General features: G+C 48.0%; 1 protein-coding gene across 1 annotated transcript; it reads right to left on the bottom strand.

Moving 5' to 3' along the window:
• Window positions 1-9,426: 9,426 nt before the first annotated feature.
• On the bottom strand, window positions 9,427-14,993 carry LOC146173361 (uncharacterized). Its single transcript, XM_084585178.1, is given in 2 exon segments — window positions 9,427-13,113; window positions 13,206-14,993. Coding segments are annotated over 2 exon segments (5,406 nt in total). The 3' UTR covers window positions 9,427-9,495.
• Window positions 14,994-16,446: the final 1,453 nt, after the last annotated feature.

Below are 16,446 nucleotides of genomic sequence, written 5' to 3'. Positions count from 1 at the left end.
AGAGATCTGACATCTCTGGAAGGTGTCGAGACAAACAGCCCCCGGCGTGATGCAGTCTTCCGGCTTTGTACATGGTGTAACTAGTACACTTGTAACACTAATTTAAGCATAATAACAAAGTTTACCCGCAGCTTCTGTTAGTGAAGAAAAGCAGCAAACGCAGTGTGTTTATGAAGGTGCACATTGATCAGTCAAGGCTAGTCATGACTGAGCTGGGAACACCCAAATTGGCGAAACTTAGCCTGAGCCCGCACAAGCCTGAAACACTCATGCTCAGTAGCGGAAATTTATTTCATCGACAGGCATAAGTAATCACGAATTCATGGTCGTGCTGTCACTAGTTTAGGACACCAATCCTGTGCCCGCATGCACCATGCAGAAATTAGTGTGTCCGCCGATACAAGAAGTACCTTGTGCCTCTGCTCCGAATTAGGCTACATTTGGTGGAACGGTGAGCAATGTGACGTCCAACTAAAATCTTCCGCTTGTGTGGGCGCAAGTAAAACTAAATCTTTGTTGACTTAAGTCCTTGAGAGGAGGACACAACAAAATTGCAGTGGCCACGGTGGTCGATTTTTTTCTACGCGAAACACGACGAAGCAAACAAGACCAGACACAAAATTATGCGGGTACCGGGGCATATAGGGGTGGCAGGGAACCAATAGGCCGACAGGATAGCTCAAGCATACACTACTTTTTGAGCATCCGACGAGTCCGCGGAACTTTTCCCAGCACCCAAGGCATACTCGGCCATATTATAAAACTATAGATGCAGAATAATGCGATATTTCCCACCGCACAGTTCTCTCACCAGAGAGGAAGCTGTAATACGGAGACAATTACAGATGGTTCATACCCAGACCTACACATACTAAACAAAATGCACCCTACCATATACGCGGACAGATGTCCGGGGTGCGATGAAAACCCCACACTATATCACTTCACATGGCCTGGTCAAGATATAGACGTGGTCCCCAAAATTCGAAACTCGAGTGCGGAGCAATGGGAGACTCTGCTGTCCAGCGACCGCTGCGAAGACCAGCAAGGTCTGGCACAGTGAGCTCAACGGGCGGCAGTAGCCAGCGGAGCCCTGGACTGAGGGCAACCGACCATTGTGTAGAAGTGGACGTGGTCGACGGAGAAGACTCTTGTGGATGCAACAAGCAGACATCTCCGAAGACGTCTCAGAAACCGCCAAAATAATATAGGGCTAAATAAAGGTTTTCCTTCCTTGACTTAAGTTAATGAACGATCAATATACGTCGGTCAATCATTAATGCAACGACGTAAATGTAAACACAGACCTAAAAAGCTCCAGGGAATCTTAGTTAACAGAGAAATAGCCGGGGTGGAATTAACTCGGCTGCGGTCATCCTTCAGGTGCTTCGATAATTTCTGGGCTGCAGCTGAATCGAGTTTTCATGAAAATAAACTATATACTGGTGCGTGCAAAAACGGCTAAATAGAGGAAAATATTTATAAATGTGCTGAAACCTTGAGCAAGAAGACTGCGTACGAGCGTTTGAAAGCAGCCTTTTCCGGTCTTACGTAGATGTTTACCACGCGCAACACTCTCAAGGCACAAAAACGCTTAATGAATAAAAGCAAACTCGCTATCTTCATTTCTGAGTGGCAGCATGTTTTCTCTTTTATTTTGTATCTAACTCTTCAGTAGTCTTTAATATGTAAGCTATAATTGTGAGGCAGCTCGCAAACATTTAGGTAGCTCTTTAAAGTGAAAAGTTCAACAGTTTTCGTTAAAATGTTTTGCCTTCAGGTGTGCTGGAGCATAGATGCCGATTACCGGCGCTATTCAATTAAAAATATTTTGCTTGCTTTGCATTTCTTTCGTTGTGTGATCACGCACAATTATTATAGCAATTTTTAATGAACGACCTTTTGAAGGGACCTGTGCATGTACTTTTGGGACCTCTCTATATATCGCACGACCAAAGACATCTGCGAAATTTTCGATTTAAAGGATGCGCGTTTCTGCCTTGTTTTTCATTAAGCAATGCCCTATTTGAAGATTCTACAACTGTTCTATTGAATTCAAGCTGTCTGATCCAGCTAAGCAGAGACAGAACTAATGTGGCCGCCTCGCTTGTTATTGTCTTCAACTCTTTAGCCCCCGGAACTGAGCATGAAATGCAAGATGAGATGTTGCTATGACATTAACGCGCGAACATTTTGTCAAGAAGCGGACATTTTAGAGGGTATGCTATGTTACAATGGGCAGGTAAGCACTTCGTGGTATATTTTGTGTTGAACTTTTTGATGGGGTAACTATCGGCTGTAGTGTTCTCTTGTTGTGGATAGGTGACACCTAACATGTCTACGCTATAGCGCATAACCCAGCGCTTTACGGCACTTTATAAGCGTTCTGCAATGCGCAAGGTGTGCACTGAGTGTGCTTTGGCGCAACTTGCAATTTATTACATTTTGCTCTGTCCGCGAGGAAGCGCAATGGTGACGTGATAAGCTTGGTGGGGTTTTATTCCCGCTAAAACTCCACCGGGGACGTAGAGTCCCTTGGCCACGTGGCCTGGCACACTGCGCGTGTCATTTTAATGAAACGATGACTCTCAATATTTAATCTGCGGAACCATGTGCGCACAGCTTTGCTCACGACCTGACTGAAGTGACGGCATCGTGTGCTTTCATACGGCCTGCGCACTGGCGGCGGATACAATGGGAGCTCTTCTAAGCGAGTTACTCTCTGTGTCGCCGCGGGAGGCGCTGCGGACCTACCCGACCTAGGTGGTCTCGATAGGCGCTCTAACCCGACTCTGGCCGGTCAATGCTGTAGCGGCGGTCGTTGCCCGCCTGGTTTTGTGCCTTCAAGTGCTCGTTCGCAAGCGGGCCAAGGAGCCGACAGGAAACATTACTTCATCAAAGCGTGCTCGGCTGGTAGCTTGCAAACTAAGCTAGCCAGTGCTTCTACACAGCCTCATACATAAGCGCATAGGAGACGTCACTTACGCTGCCTTAAGCCTTTAGGCGGGCTGATGATATCCAATGCACCTGCATGTCTAAATGGTTTGCGACAATCTGCCTGGGCTATATAACTATATAATCCGAAGATGCAAGGGACTTGTGCTTCGAGTCTGAGTGCATGAGGCCGCCATCTGGTCTTCGTAGCTAATATTCGTCTTCCAGCTCGTCGCACAGGAAGTACGACAGCATTTTTGACAAGCGAAAATCACGCTGGAACTGTACGTCAGCCACATTGACGTTTGCGGCAGCTTGAAGCAGGTCGATGCTATTAATATGTGTGCATCTGATGTGGCTGCGCCACGCCCAACGTGCTTGCCGGCTGCAAAGAAGCTTTGCTACCGGACTCCAATAGTCTCTACCGGGGTAGTTACGGACATGATCACAGCCCAGTAGGAAAAAACTGCAGAAAAAATTCTAAAGTTATAGAATTTTTTCTGCAGTTTTCTGTGCGGTATTTTACAGAAAACTTGTTGTGACAACAAAACTTTTTGTAGTAACATCAGAGCTTTCTGTAGTTACAACAGGAATGTATCACAGAACTACAGACAACAGAAAACTACTAGAGAAAAACTACAGAACTACAGAAAATATTACAAAACTACAGGAAAATTTGAAGTTTACGACAGAAATACAGAATATTCTGTCGTATTTTTGACATGGTTCTGTAGTTTTTTCGGCTAGGAGGCGACATAATCAGGTGACAAATAAAAGCGCGGTGAAATATTTCAGTCGCTACCTGGTTAATGTCTCTCCCCTTCATCACCGATTAATGGTGCTCGTGTTTTATTGCGAAGTAAATTGAAGGAATTATTCGGTGTCTCCACTGAGAAAAGAAAATCGAATTTGTTGCAAATGCGTTTGCCAAGTATGCAGTCAATGCGGGGACATTCATTTACAATTCTGGTGACTGAACTCTTCTGTGTGCAATTTTATCGCGAGTGCGTGAGTTATACCGGAAACTGATGCAGGTTCATACAGGGACCCGATAAGCTATACAGGCAATGTTTTTCGATCCAACGTGTATCGCGTAAAAAATAATCGGCTTTTTGGTGCAGATTCCAGGATTTCTTTGATTGATTTTAGGGTTTAACATCTTGGCCTCACGAAGGTGATGGTTATGCATTGTTCGTTTATATCAACAAAAATACATCATGTGAACAAAGCCAGCATGTGGCCGATGCTCAAAGCCCTCTCGAGCGAAGGCAGCAAACAGGAGAATTACACAGCAGCACCTTTGGCGGCATCTTACCGTGCAAGATTCCTCGTTTGTTAAGCACGTTCGTCTTGGCCGCCATGAAGGTGGGGCTCACAGGCGCCACTTTCAGCTTAAAGGCTGAATCGCATGCACGCGAAAACTCACGCGAACGCGAACGCGAACGCGACGGCGGCACGCGTCGCGCGATGCCTTCGCGCGAACAGAAATGCTTGTGTCGCTTGGCTCGTCGCTCGGATCTGCCGAAATAGAAAATTTCGCTCGTTCGCCCGGAAGTAACCGTACGTCACTGCCGCTCATTTCGCATGCTTTCTTTATTTTGCTGTGTTGTATTGTGATTGTGCATTACCGCGTAAACATTTCGCTTTGTACGAACAATGGTGGATAGCCAAGGATTCAAAGAACGTCTAGTCGCAACCGAAACAACAATAGAAACAAGGGGTCACGTGACTATTTGTGCCGATTACAGTGCAAGTTCACACACATTCGATACGGTTTGCTGTAAATACATTTTACTTTGCCATGTTGTCGCAAAATAACGTTAATTCTTGCAATCGTTATGACTGTTGTTAGATTTGGCAATAGTTTTGCGGTGTACTAAGCCGCTATGCCAGCCAAATGCCAGCCACACAACGTACACAGAGCGTTGTCGCCGTTTCGCTCGGTTCGCGCTGTCGCGTGCATGCGTCTTCCCCAGTAGGCGACGAAGCGAACCATGATCGCTTACGCCGCGTCGCCTTGTCGCTTCGCTCACTTTTTCACTCACATGCGTTTCCCGCTTAAAGCGGCAATTGTTTTTGGCATTGACCTTCAGCTGCGGTCTTCTTCAAAGCTTGCTTGCATTGAACATTAAAACACTTAGTTACCCAAATAAAATCTTACGAATACGTCATCGTTTAACCTATCTAAAAAAAAAAGAAAGGGTTAGCGCGAAAATGCACTTCATGTGCGCTGTTCGCTTTTTATTTGAGTAGACACGATGAGGGAAAGAGGTGACACGCCATCGACCCTACCGAAACGGGCGTTACAAATGGCTTCCAGCGAGTACAGATAGTGCAAAGGTAATAATATTATGACTAAATGTTACATTGATAACATTAATATTGGCTGGCACGTTTTATTGCTCACTCTGCTATGTTTGAAATAAGGTTACGGCCTGAGGAAAGTGCGCTCGTGTGGCTTTATCTCGACATTTTATTGTGTGTTGCATTCGTGCTTTCCACGCTATCTGCGTCCACTTATTGCCGTCGTGCAAATGCGGATAAAGCTCGGGCGAGAGCAAAGTCATGAGCATCCTACATCGTGCGGACTGCTCATCAACATTACAGTAGTAAAATGTGAGATCTTGCAATTAATATATTGCCTTGACTTTTCTTATGCTCTCCACACTTATTTTAATTTAACCTGAAAAATTATGAACCTCCCTTCAGCTGGTGTGTAAAGATAAACTTCTAGCACGGGATTGATAAAGCGCTATGCAAACATTAAATGGTAACTACACAGTCACTGGCAGGACTAATAAACCTCGAAAACTGACGACTTACCTTCTTTAGCATACTAGCTAAGAAAGAAAAATGCAAATGTTTAGGTAAAAAACAGCGTTGGCTGGAGCTGCTGCTAAAACAAGAGTCCTTGCATTATTTCTTTCAAGGTTAGTACTCGAGCCCGACCGGCTACATTAGAGAGAACTGCACCTGTGTTAAAAAATACATGCTTTATTGAATCTGGGTGTAGTTGTAGTTCAATATTGTATGCAGTACCTTACCTCCCATTTACTACAAGATGATACGAGCTCAAAGTAATTATTGTAATAGTTTTGTTGTACTGCACTGAATTCATATCTGCTACACGAGAGCTGTGCTGTTTTTCGTGACTTCGGACTTGAATTTATATGCATTTTTTCCTTCTCCAAGTTCAAAGGAAGTAATTTGCATGCGCTTGCTCTTACAGACCTGCAGAAAAGGAGTTTGCGGAAAGCATACAGAACTGAAAAGTTAGATAATGGGGTTCCTATAACTGAACCTCATCTTCTTCAAAGACATAAGACCATTGTTCGCTCTCAAAAGGAATAAACTTTCTTTTTAAAATTGCCTGAATGATTAAAGTGAGAGCCTTATTAATATATGTTGTGTCCGCAAAATTTGTCGCCGGAAGTAGGTCCCCTCGTGACGTCATCATCAACCTGACGCCATCTTGCCTCACGTTTCGTACGACCAGAAAACGCTATTCGCAATGACACGAAAGAGAACAATCACGCCCCCTCCAGGGGTCGACCACCATCCCTCCGATTCCCAGCGTGGCACGCTTTTTTTATATTCTGCACCAGGCCCGTGAGCACGGTTTGAAATTGTCCTTGTCTTACTCAAGGACGTCGTAGGGCGCTGAAGGAAAACTCGCACTAAGAAACAATAAAATAAAATTTACAAATACCTTAAAAAGCTGCCCCTGAGTATACATTGACATCAGTCGTTTGATGACGCCACGAGACATTGTCATAGTCTTAGGGCATAGATCACGCTACACCATAAGTAGATGGCGTCATCAGGTATGTGACGTCACTAAGTAACGTCGGTGGTTTTGATGACGTTACACAGCCAGCCAATAAGAAGGTTGCGTCAAACAACTGTGAATGCCGAAAACACTAATACCCGACAAAAAAAAATATACATCATCGAGTAATACCATCGGGGGTCGAAAAGTGGGTTAATAGATACAGAAAGTATTCAAATGGGAGCCAATAACGTTGCGGCAACGCTATAATGCTTTCGCACTTTCCCAATGCAGTTTCTGCAGTGACCTCGGTGTTTTTTTTTTGTTACTCAGAGATACGTTGAGTCCAGCGAGAATAAACATTTAACATGTTTAACCAGCAATCTAATGCGACTGCTTTTTTTGGAAGCCTAATTGGTAAAATCTCCACCTGAAGTTAAAAAACAAACAAACAAATACATTTCAGTAGTGCTAGTTAAAGCAATGTGTAATAAACATTTTCAAGATGTCCACGTGGTGTAGCCTATGCGAAATAAGCTTTTTTTGTTTTTAAATTCAGCTAGTCCTGTTTTCACAGTTGTTGTATGTAGCTGGTTTCATTCGTTCTCATGCTGATGGAAGAATCTTCAACAAAGCATCAGTTGTAAGTGGTGGCCACAACACCAATTCTCGTTATGCGAGACCTTTGACGGCCACGGAGTAACACTGATACTTCATGTAAACTTCTCACCTCCATTCCTATACTTGAAAGAACCACACTGGCATAACGGGGGGCTTACACGCGTTGGGGAAAGCGCTTCGAAATCTAACAGTGTGTGCTCCGTTAACGTTATAAGACCCACAATCGCAATGTATAAAGCTTTAGTGGCGGAGCATAAAGGCTCGCTGCAGATGAGCAAATTGGAGATAGCGAGGTCCCCCATCTGCATTTTGGGGAGAGGAAAAATAAAGGGGGGAAATCGAGAGGAGGAAAAAGAAGGGAGGATCGGAAGCAACGGGTAGCAAGAGTGAAACCATGATGACCAATCAATCACAGTGAAATGTTGATTCAATGGAGAGCGTGGTGCTTGTTTCACAATCTCACCTTTTATTTGAATCAGGAGAGCAAAGACGAGATACGGCGAGTCGCACCGTGATTGATCAACTGAATCACGCTATCCGATTACACGGACTGAACACGTCAAGGGCGTGCGGAGAAATCCTTAGGCTAACGTATGCTCTACAGCATGAATCTTGAGTTTTTTCACATGCATGAGTGGGACAAGTATGAAAATAATAATTAGAAACCCTTCTTAAGGTAGATATGAGAGACTGTTGACTGTATTTGCTTATACATTCCTGCTAGTTAGCAGCGGATCAACTGAGAACCTAGAAAACCTAGAAAAGGTTATTCAGCTGCCTTGGCTACGTGTAGTGGAAATTGGGGTATTTTGTTCTCCCGCCGAGCTATCAGAGCATCCTAAACACAGTTGAAGAGGGAACGGAAACTGCGTTTCCTTTCAAGAACGCGTTTTAAAAATGGAGATAGAAGTTCATCCCGAAGGACCAATGGTACGTGCCTACAGTAATTATGTTACATTTTCTAGTTGAAAGCGATAGGTCTTATGTCCGACCGACTGTTCGTTGCGTTTGCATGTGCCTTCGAAAGCGACCTTTATTTTAAGAGGGTCCCTTGTTGTCTCCTCATGATCGAGCAAAATAGGAGTCTGTGCTAACACTTTGCATATACGGGTACTCTCCTCGTGTTGTCGATGTTGCCTTTAGACATTTACCTCGCTTCCATAAAAAGTATTATAGTTCTTTTTTTACCCTGAACCATGTTGTTGCCATTAGAGGTCAAATATATGCAAAAAGTGTAACATGATGATTGCAAGAACGTTGCTTCGCGGTGAAGCACTATGCATTGACTTTACTCCAAATCATTAAGGAAGTATGAGAAGATGAATAATTAAAAAAATATATAAACCTAACTACGGACATAGCAAAAACATGTCCGACTTTCTTCTACATGACGTTTTTTGAAATGACTCTTGACTATTGTATTGCACCTTTAATCAGGTAGTGATAAGAAAAGTTTACGCTACGACGCGGAGCAAATAATATATATTTAAAATTTGTCATGCCTTCACAGCGAGTAGTTTAGACTGTTGCGAATAACGGAAATGTATTTTTTACACTGAATAGCAGAAATCTACATCAGTTATTCCGAGAGGAGATTTTCCTTAATATCGATTGTTAAGGCGCAATCTTAAAATTGATTTATATCTTCCTTTTTTAATATGATTTTGTCCGGAATTTCTGAGCATGCCAGAGATGAGAAGCTATATGAAAGGGTGAGCGCAAGTAAATGCAGCGAGACGGCGGCTGTTCAAGAAGCAGGGTACAGTACGGTCCACTGTTAAAGGGAACATGAGCCCGCGTCGCTGCCGCGCTTTACAAAGCACTCCCGAGGGAGCCAGCGACAAAAGATCGTACTAGGGGCATGCGCAGTAAACACGGCCGACTGCTCCTCCCGAACATGCACTTGGTGCCTGCCGTCCATTCGTGCCAGTATTGAACAGAAGCGGTCACGCGATCTCATGTTTCCTTTAACAGTGGACCTTACTGTACTTTGTGGTCTGGGTGTCTACCGAGAAGGGTGGCACATACTGGTATGTATGTATGTATGTATGTATGTATGTATGTATGTATGTATGTATGTATGTATAACTTTATTAGGGAGCCGGCAATCGACGTGTTAAAGCGTCGTGACGCTGGCCAAGCGTCTACCCGGGGTTAAGCCCTACTCTGCACTACCTCATTTGGCCCGTTTGTGGTGGATTGTGAGGCTTGTGCTTTTCGAGCGCACCCCGGGCCTGCTGGACGGCCCATAGTTGCATGTCCTTGTCTGTATTCTGCACAGCACTTTGAAGTTCCGGCGGGTATGTCCTGGATGCAGCTTCGGTCGGGAACCTGACACAGTCCCACATGATGTGCCATTGGTCCGCCGGACCCACTTGACACACACTGCACATATCACTCGTGTAGATGTCTGGGTGGAGGACGTGTAGCACTGCCGGGGCTAGGAGTGACCCGGTTTGCATTTGCCTTAGGATGACCGCCTCCTCCCGACTAAGTGCCGGATGAGGCGGCGGCATTGTCCGTCGAGCTAGGCGGTAAAATTTTGTCACTTCCTCGTAACTGGTCATTCGGTCTTTTGTTTCGAACCACCATTCGGAACGGTCCTTCTCGGGGGCGCGGAAGGTAAGCGCTCGCGCCGCCGAATGGGCCGTCTCGTTGTGATTCGGTGAGGATGCACAATCTCCCGCGTGCGCCGGGAACCACTTGATGCGGATAGTGTTGCCGCGGTCTTGAAGCTGGAACTTACTGATGATGGCGGCCGCCGGCGCGCACACTCGCCCCTTGGCAAAGTTGCGCACAGCGTTCCTCGAGTCGCTGAGCACGGTGCGACACTCGGCCTCCGAGATCGCCAGAGCAATGGCAACCTCCTCGGCGTCTGTGGCGTCCGTGCACCGCACGCTCGCTGCCGTTGTTTTGATGCCGGTAGCCGCCGCAACGACCACTGCCACGAATCCTTCTCGCTTGTATTCCGCAGCGTCCACGAACCGGGCGTGCGGGTCCTGGGCGTGTTGCTCGACGAGGGCTTTGGCCCGCGCCTGCCGCCGTTCTTGGTTGTACTCGGGGTGCATGTTTTTCGGGATTGGGTCCACGTGGATGTGGGCCCACGCCTCATCGCTGATCTCGCACGATTGCCGACTGGGAGCTCGGGGATTGTAACCCAGGGACGTCAGTATACTGCGGCCTGTCTTGGTGGTAGAGAGGCGCTCCATTTGCGCCGTGAGCTGCGCCTCGGCTATTTCTTCTAAGGTGTTATGGACGCCGAGCTGCAGGAGCCGAGCCGTACTCGTGGTCCCCATTAATCCCAGCGCCGTCTTGTAAGCCCGTCTGATCAGCGTGTTTATCTTTGTCCGGTCAGTGGCCTGCCAGTTGAGGTAGGCCGCAACGTAGGCGATGTGACTGGTCACGAACGACTGGACGAGGCGCAGAAGACTGTCTTCACGCATGCCTGCCCATCGTGTCGAGACTCGGTGTATGAGCCGGATAGCGTCCATTGCCTTGGTGGTAATCTTGTTGATGGTCTCGTCGTTGCGGCCGTTCTTGTTTAGTAGCAGGCCCAAGACCCTGATTTTGGGAACTTCGGGGATGCGCTGCCCCGATGCAGTCACGATCTTTATGTGATCGCACTCCCGAGGGGGAGCGCGTTTCCGTCCCCGTTGTAATGGTGTGAGGACGAACAGCTCGGATTTGGCGGGCGAGCACACTAGACCTGTGCCGTTAAGGTGTTGCTCGATGGCAGTAACAGCCTCTTGGAGCTGCTGCTCAATGCTGGCGTCGGTGCCGCCTGCTGCCCACAGGGTAATGTCGTCGGCGTAGATCGTATGCCGGACGCCTGTCCTCTCTACTGCCCTCGCTACCCCGATCATGACAAGGTTGAAGAGCAACGGCGAGATGACTGAACCTTGCGGGGTACCCGTGCTTCCGAGCTTGTGTTCGGGGAACTTAAGGTCTCCGGCGTGCAGTTCCACCGTGCGGTTGGTCAAGAAGTCTTGGATGTAATTGTAGCTCGCTACCCCCATGTTGAGTTTCGATACTTGTGCTAATATGGCTGAGTGTTTGACTTTGTCGAATGCGCTTTGTAAATCAAGTCCCAGAATTACTTTGCTGTCTTGTGTCTTGTTGTCGATTATTTCTTATTTGAGTTGTAGCATGGCGTCTTGTGTGCTGAGTCTGCGCCTGAAGCCGATCATCGTATCCGGATATAGGTTTTCCTTTTCCAGGTACTGCTGCCACCGGTTGGCAAGCACGTGCTCAAGCACCTTGCCCACGCAGGACGTGAGCGAGATGGGACGCAAGTTGCCGATATCCGATGGCTTGCCCGGTTTCGGGATTAGGATTGTTCTTGCCGTTTTCCACTGTCGGGGGAGCTTGCCGGAACGCCAGCATTCGTTATAGTAGCGGGTTAGGGCCTCGATCGATGCATAGTCGAGGTTGCGTAGCATCTTGTTGGTAATAAGATCGGGGCCGGCTGCTGAGCGGGTGTTGAGCTCGTGCAGCGCTGCCCGTACCTCTGACATGGTAATGTCTCGGTCGAGCCACGCATTCGGCAGCCCCCCGTATGGCGGTTGGGTTTCCGTTGGCGTGTGTGGCAGATACTTGGCTTCCAGGGCCTTCATAACGACGTCTTTTCTTTGTTGTTGTGTGGCGGTGTGTATGAGGCAGGCCAGGCGATCGAGTTGGTGTGACTTGGTCTTAGTTTCGTTTAGGAGGTGCCGAAATAGATTCCATGTGCAACCACGATGTAGTTGCCCGTCAGCTCGGTTGCAGACTTCGTTCCACTGCTGACGGCACAGGATCTTGCAGTGATGTTGAATGGCCCTGTTTAAGTCGGCCACCTTCTTTCTCAATTTGCGATTCAGCCGTTGCTGCTTCCAGCGCGCCTGTATAGAACGTTTGGCCTCGATGAGATGAGCCAGACGACTGTCCATAGCTATGATGTCCTCGTCCGTTTCAATGGTCTTGGTGGCCGAGTGCACTGCATCGCGGAGCTCTGCCGACCAGGTTTCAATGTCTGTGATGTCTTGCGGTGTGGTTGGTCGCCCCTTCCGGAAACCGTCCCAATCCGTCCATTTGTGTGTAATGGTGTTGCCCCGGAATTGATTGGGAATCGTAATTTCGAGGATGTAGTGGTCACTGCCCAGGTCCACGCCGGTGTTGCGCCATGTTACTTTGCCAGTGTGATCGTTCTTGATGAATGTAAGGTCTGGTGTGGTGTCTCGTGCTACAGAATTGCCGATTCGGGTAGGATGATTGGGATCCGTGATCAAGGTACAGTTGTGGTCCAGGGTATCCTGTAGTAGGTCCCGTCCCTTTGCTGTGTCTTTCACGTAACCCCACGCTCGATGGGAGGCGTTGAAGTCTCCTCCAATCAGCAAAGTGTTGCCTTTGGCTTGGGTGCTGGCTGTGTGTAGCAGGGTCTTGAATTTCTGTGTTTGGTGCTTGGGGTTACTGTATATGTTAGCTATGAACAGGCTGTTTTTCCGTTGTTTGCTTGGAATGATTTCGGTGAAGGTGTATTCCACCCTGCTGCGGCCGTGTCTGAGCTGATGTTCAATGAACGTGAGCCCTTTGCGGACGAATGTGCAGACGCCTCGTCCCTCCGCTGGGCTAACGTGAGCGCGATACCCAGCGAGGGTTGGGTTTGCCGTCACCGTTTCTTGCAGCAGAATGATGTCAGGTTTCTTGGTTACCGTGGTGATGTGTTGTTGCAGCACTGCTCTCTTGTTGTTGTAACTGTGGCAGTTCCACTGCCAGACCGTAAGGCCCGGTAGCGATCCTATTGTGGCTTGGGGCTGGGACATGGTTGCGATGGAGTTGAGGCCTGCGTCTGTTTTTGGAGATATGGGTGGTTTGCGAATTGCGCAGCAAAGATGGGGCTGCATACTATGGGCTTGAGGGTTTGTTCAACGAAGTCGAAGCGCTCCTGTATGGTTCCGTAGGACGTGGTGATTAGTTCCTCCAGCCGCGCCAGGCGTTGATCAGTGACGGCAGCCGTGTCGGCATAGGTGTTGGTGAGCGCTTCAATTTTGGTTTCGAGCTGAGTTTCCAATTGGGTTAGGTCCTTATGATGTCGTGATGAGGTGCGCGCTCGTTTCTTGGGGGTTGGGTCAGTGGTTTTCTCCCCTTCGGGTTCGTCTTGTGATGTGTCCATTGATTGTGTACCACCTTGATGTGATGGCGTTTCGGTGTTCTCGGGGATAACGGAGGGTGTAAGTGTCTCGGGTGACTGAGCTGGGCCAATGGTTGACTGAAATCGCCGTGCTTGTAGTTCTTTCTTGACGTCGGCTAGCTCTTGGGTAAGCCGGCGCGTGGTTTCCAACAGAGTCACGTTGGCGACACGGAGTTGTTCGAGTTCCTTGTAGTAGGGGCTGGTAGTCCATTCCTGCCAGCTGCTCTGTGTGCTTCGGCCAGTAGTGGCGCTGTTAGAGCTTGCGTTGCTGCTTTTAACTTCGCCCTTCGCTGCGTCCGCCCAAATGATTCTGTCACGGGAGCGCGAACGCTTAGCGTCGCGTTTGTTCCTATAAGATGAGTCACGGTCACACGACGCGCTGCGCGACGCTCTTCGGGATCCGTTACGGGAAGCACTGCGCGAGTGAGAGCGTCCGAGACGTGGAAACGAGCTTGCGTCGAGTGCATTGCTTGTGATATTCTTCGGCGTTACTGCGTTCGACTGCTTCAGCTTTTGCTGTTCCTCGGCGTTACGGCGTTCCCATCTCCGTCGCCGCACGACGTATGGAACTTTGTATTTGGCTTTGCAGACGCGGTCCCCGGTGGGGTGTTGCTCACCGCAGAGCTTGCATTTGGGGACACATGTGTGGCCCTCTCTTGGATTAGAAGCACCGCATGCAAGGCACACACGTGCGTTTGGTGTAGGACACACGTCGCGCCTGTGGCCGATCTTGCCGCATACCTTGCAAACTTCTATTTGCTTCTTGTAGAGACTGCACGGATACAGCGTGGATCCGTATCGCACATACTTAGGAACCTTGATACCATTGAACACTACGATGACTGTCGTCGTATTTCCGATACGCTTCGCACCCGCGGCGAGGGGGTTGTACTTGGTTACGACCTGCTGCATTATTTCAGCTTCGCTGTCTTTGAGTGATATGCCCCTGATCACGCCCTTGACTGTGTCGTGGGCGGCCGTTCCATAAGCACTCACTTGGTACGTGTTGCCTTGGACAGTAATAGCTTGAATTCGAGCATACTTTTCCGCCCGCTCTTCGCTCGGAGTGCTGACCACCATTATGTTCTGCTGCGCATTGGGACACGCCGTATCCTCAGCTCGATCTTGAACCTCAATTCCTGCTGCCACCATGATGGCAGTAGTGACGCATGCAGCTCCTGCCTTGTAAATATCGAGCCCTCCGCGGGGACGCACGACGATCTTAATTTCTTCTGCTGGCATGGCGGGCATGCGAGCCGCCCGGATAACTGCGGCCCTAACGCTTTTGGTGAATTTAGGGTTTTTCTGGGAGCTCGGTGTATCAGGTTGAGAAGTAGACTCACCCGGCGTTCCTTGCAGGCGTGGTCGGCTCCTGTGCCCGCCGATGTGCAGCCATCCGGGCGAGCGTTGAAATTCCTCGGGGGTAATTTCTTCTCCTGCTACTTGTACGCTCATCGGGGAAACCTGGATGTTATGCACCGAAGTGGCGGCGGAATCCTCCATGTCGTGGCTGAAGTACGGCCGGCTAGGCCTAGCGAGCCCTGGGTTCGCTTCGGCCTAGCGTCTCCTCTTGGCGGTGAATCAAGTCCGCTAATTCGAAAATGACGCACCTTTGATAAAAGTCAGGTATCGGATGATGGCGGATACCTTCACGAACACGGTGGTATTAAAAACTTCTCGATCCAAACTAATTAGCACTGCGAAAGCGAGAATTAGCGACGGAGCCAATTTGAGTACGTCTGTCCTCCATGACGATCGCAGCGCCCTCCGGCACATACTGGTCCTTTCCTTTCTTGCAAAACTAATTTTACGGTTCGAAGGCAATTGACAGAATTCCGCACTTTTTCTTTCAATTATCCTTGTCCGCACGAGCTAGTTGGTGGTGGCCAAGCTAAAGCTAGTTGACAGGGCTGTGCATTTGTGTCGTCCTTCATATATAGAGTCGCAACAAATTAATATTGAAAAGGCATAACTTGTATTAGTTGCTGCATGGAACGCGGAAAAAAAAAAGATTCAGAGGGCACTTTGGTTCACTGAAGTGCTTCAAGGTTCCGAATGCCTTCTCCGCCGAGGTATTGACTCGAAACCGCTTGTGATTGACTACAATTGTGACAGATACTGCGCCTTTTCTTTGCTGTCAATTAATTTTAAACATCGCCGATGCCTGTTGTACTGTGTCTATTTCTATATATGCTTTATATTGCGGCGTTCGAGGAAGTGCCAAATGAAAAGCGCTGCACGGACACCTGGATCGATATATGCATGAATCTCTTAATGGCGTCACCACCAGCCATGACGTCATGACCGGACGTGACGCCATTATCATTTCATGGTAATATATATGACCGGATATGACGTCACGGCCGATGACGTCACCATGTAACGGCTATGGACGTCTCGGAACGTCTAACCATTACTATTGGTTAGTGATAGTTAACCATGACTTGCACTTTCCGAGTAGTAGTTAATGCCTGGTTACTGTTAGCTAAACACCCCTTTACTAGTAAGCGATGGTTAGTGATAGTTACGATGACCTCCAAATGCATGGATTCCTATGGGCATCTGCTTAACTATTTCATTATTAGTCGTAAATTATCATGAAATTATCTTGAAAATGCCCTAAATCATGTTTCGATATTGTCCTATTGCTATTGATTATGTATCGATTCAATGGTGATTAGCATATGCCCATATAAGGCATGCACCCGAAACGCGGACACATTTGCTAATGACAGTATGAGGCATTAAAGGCTTCCGTCTTAAAAACCAGCGGAAAAGACCGTAGCGAAAGGGAAGTTGCGTTTCCAGCGTCGTCCTGCGTACTTCCTGGGAAAGCGGCCTTACCGCCGTTTTCTTTTTCACTTCCTAGTGAAAAAAACCGTATGAGTCTCAATAACCTCATACAGATTTCTCATACTGAGCTCATACAAATCTCATTAATTCTCATATATTTCTC

This window comes from Amblyomma maculatum, chromosome 11 (genome assembly GCF_055883805.1).
Source record: "Amblyomma maculatum isolate TAMU_Amacu chromosome 11, ASM5588380v1, whole genome shotgun sequence".
Classification (NCBI taxonomy): Eukaryota; Metazoa; Arthropoda; class Arachnida; order Ixodida; family Ixodidae; genus Amblyomma; species Amblyomma maculatum.
This window is presented reverse-complemented; position numbering and strand designations above follow the sequence as displayed.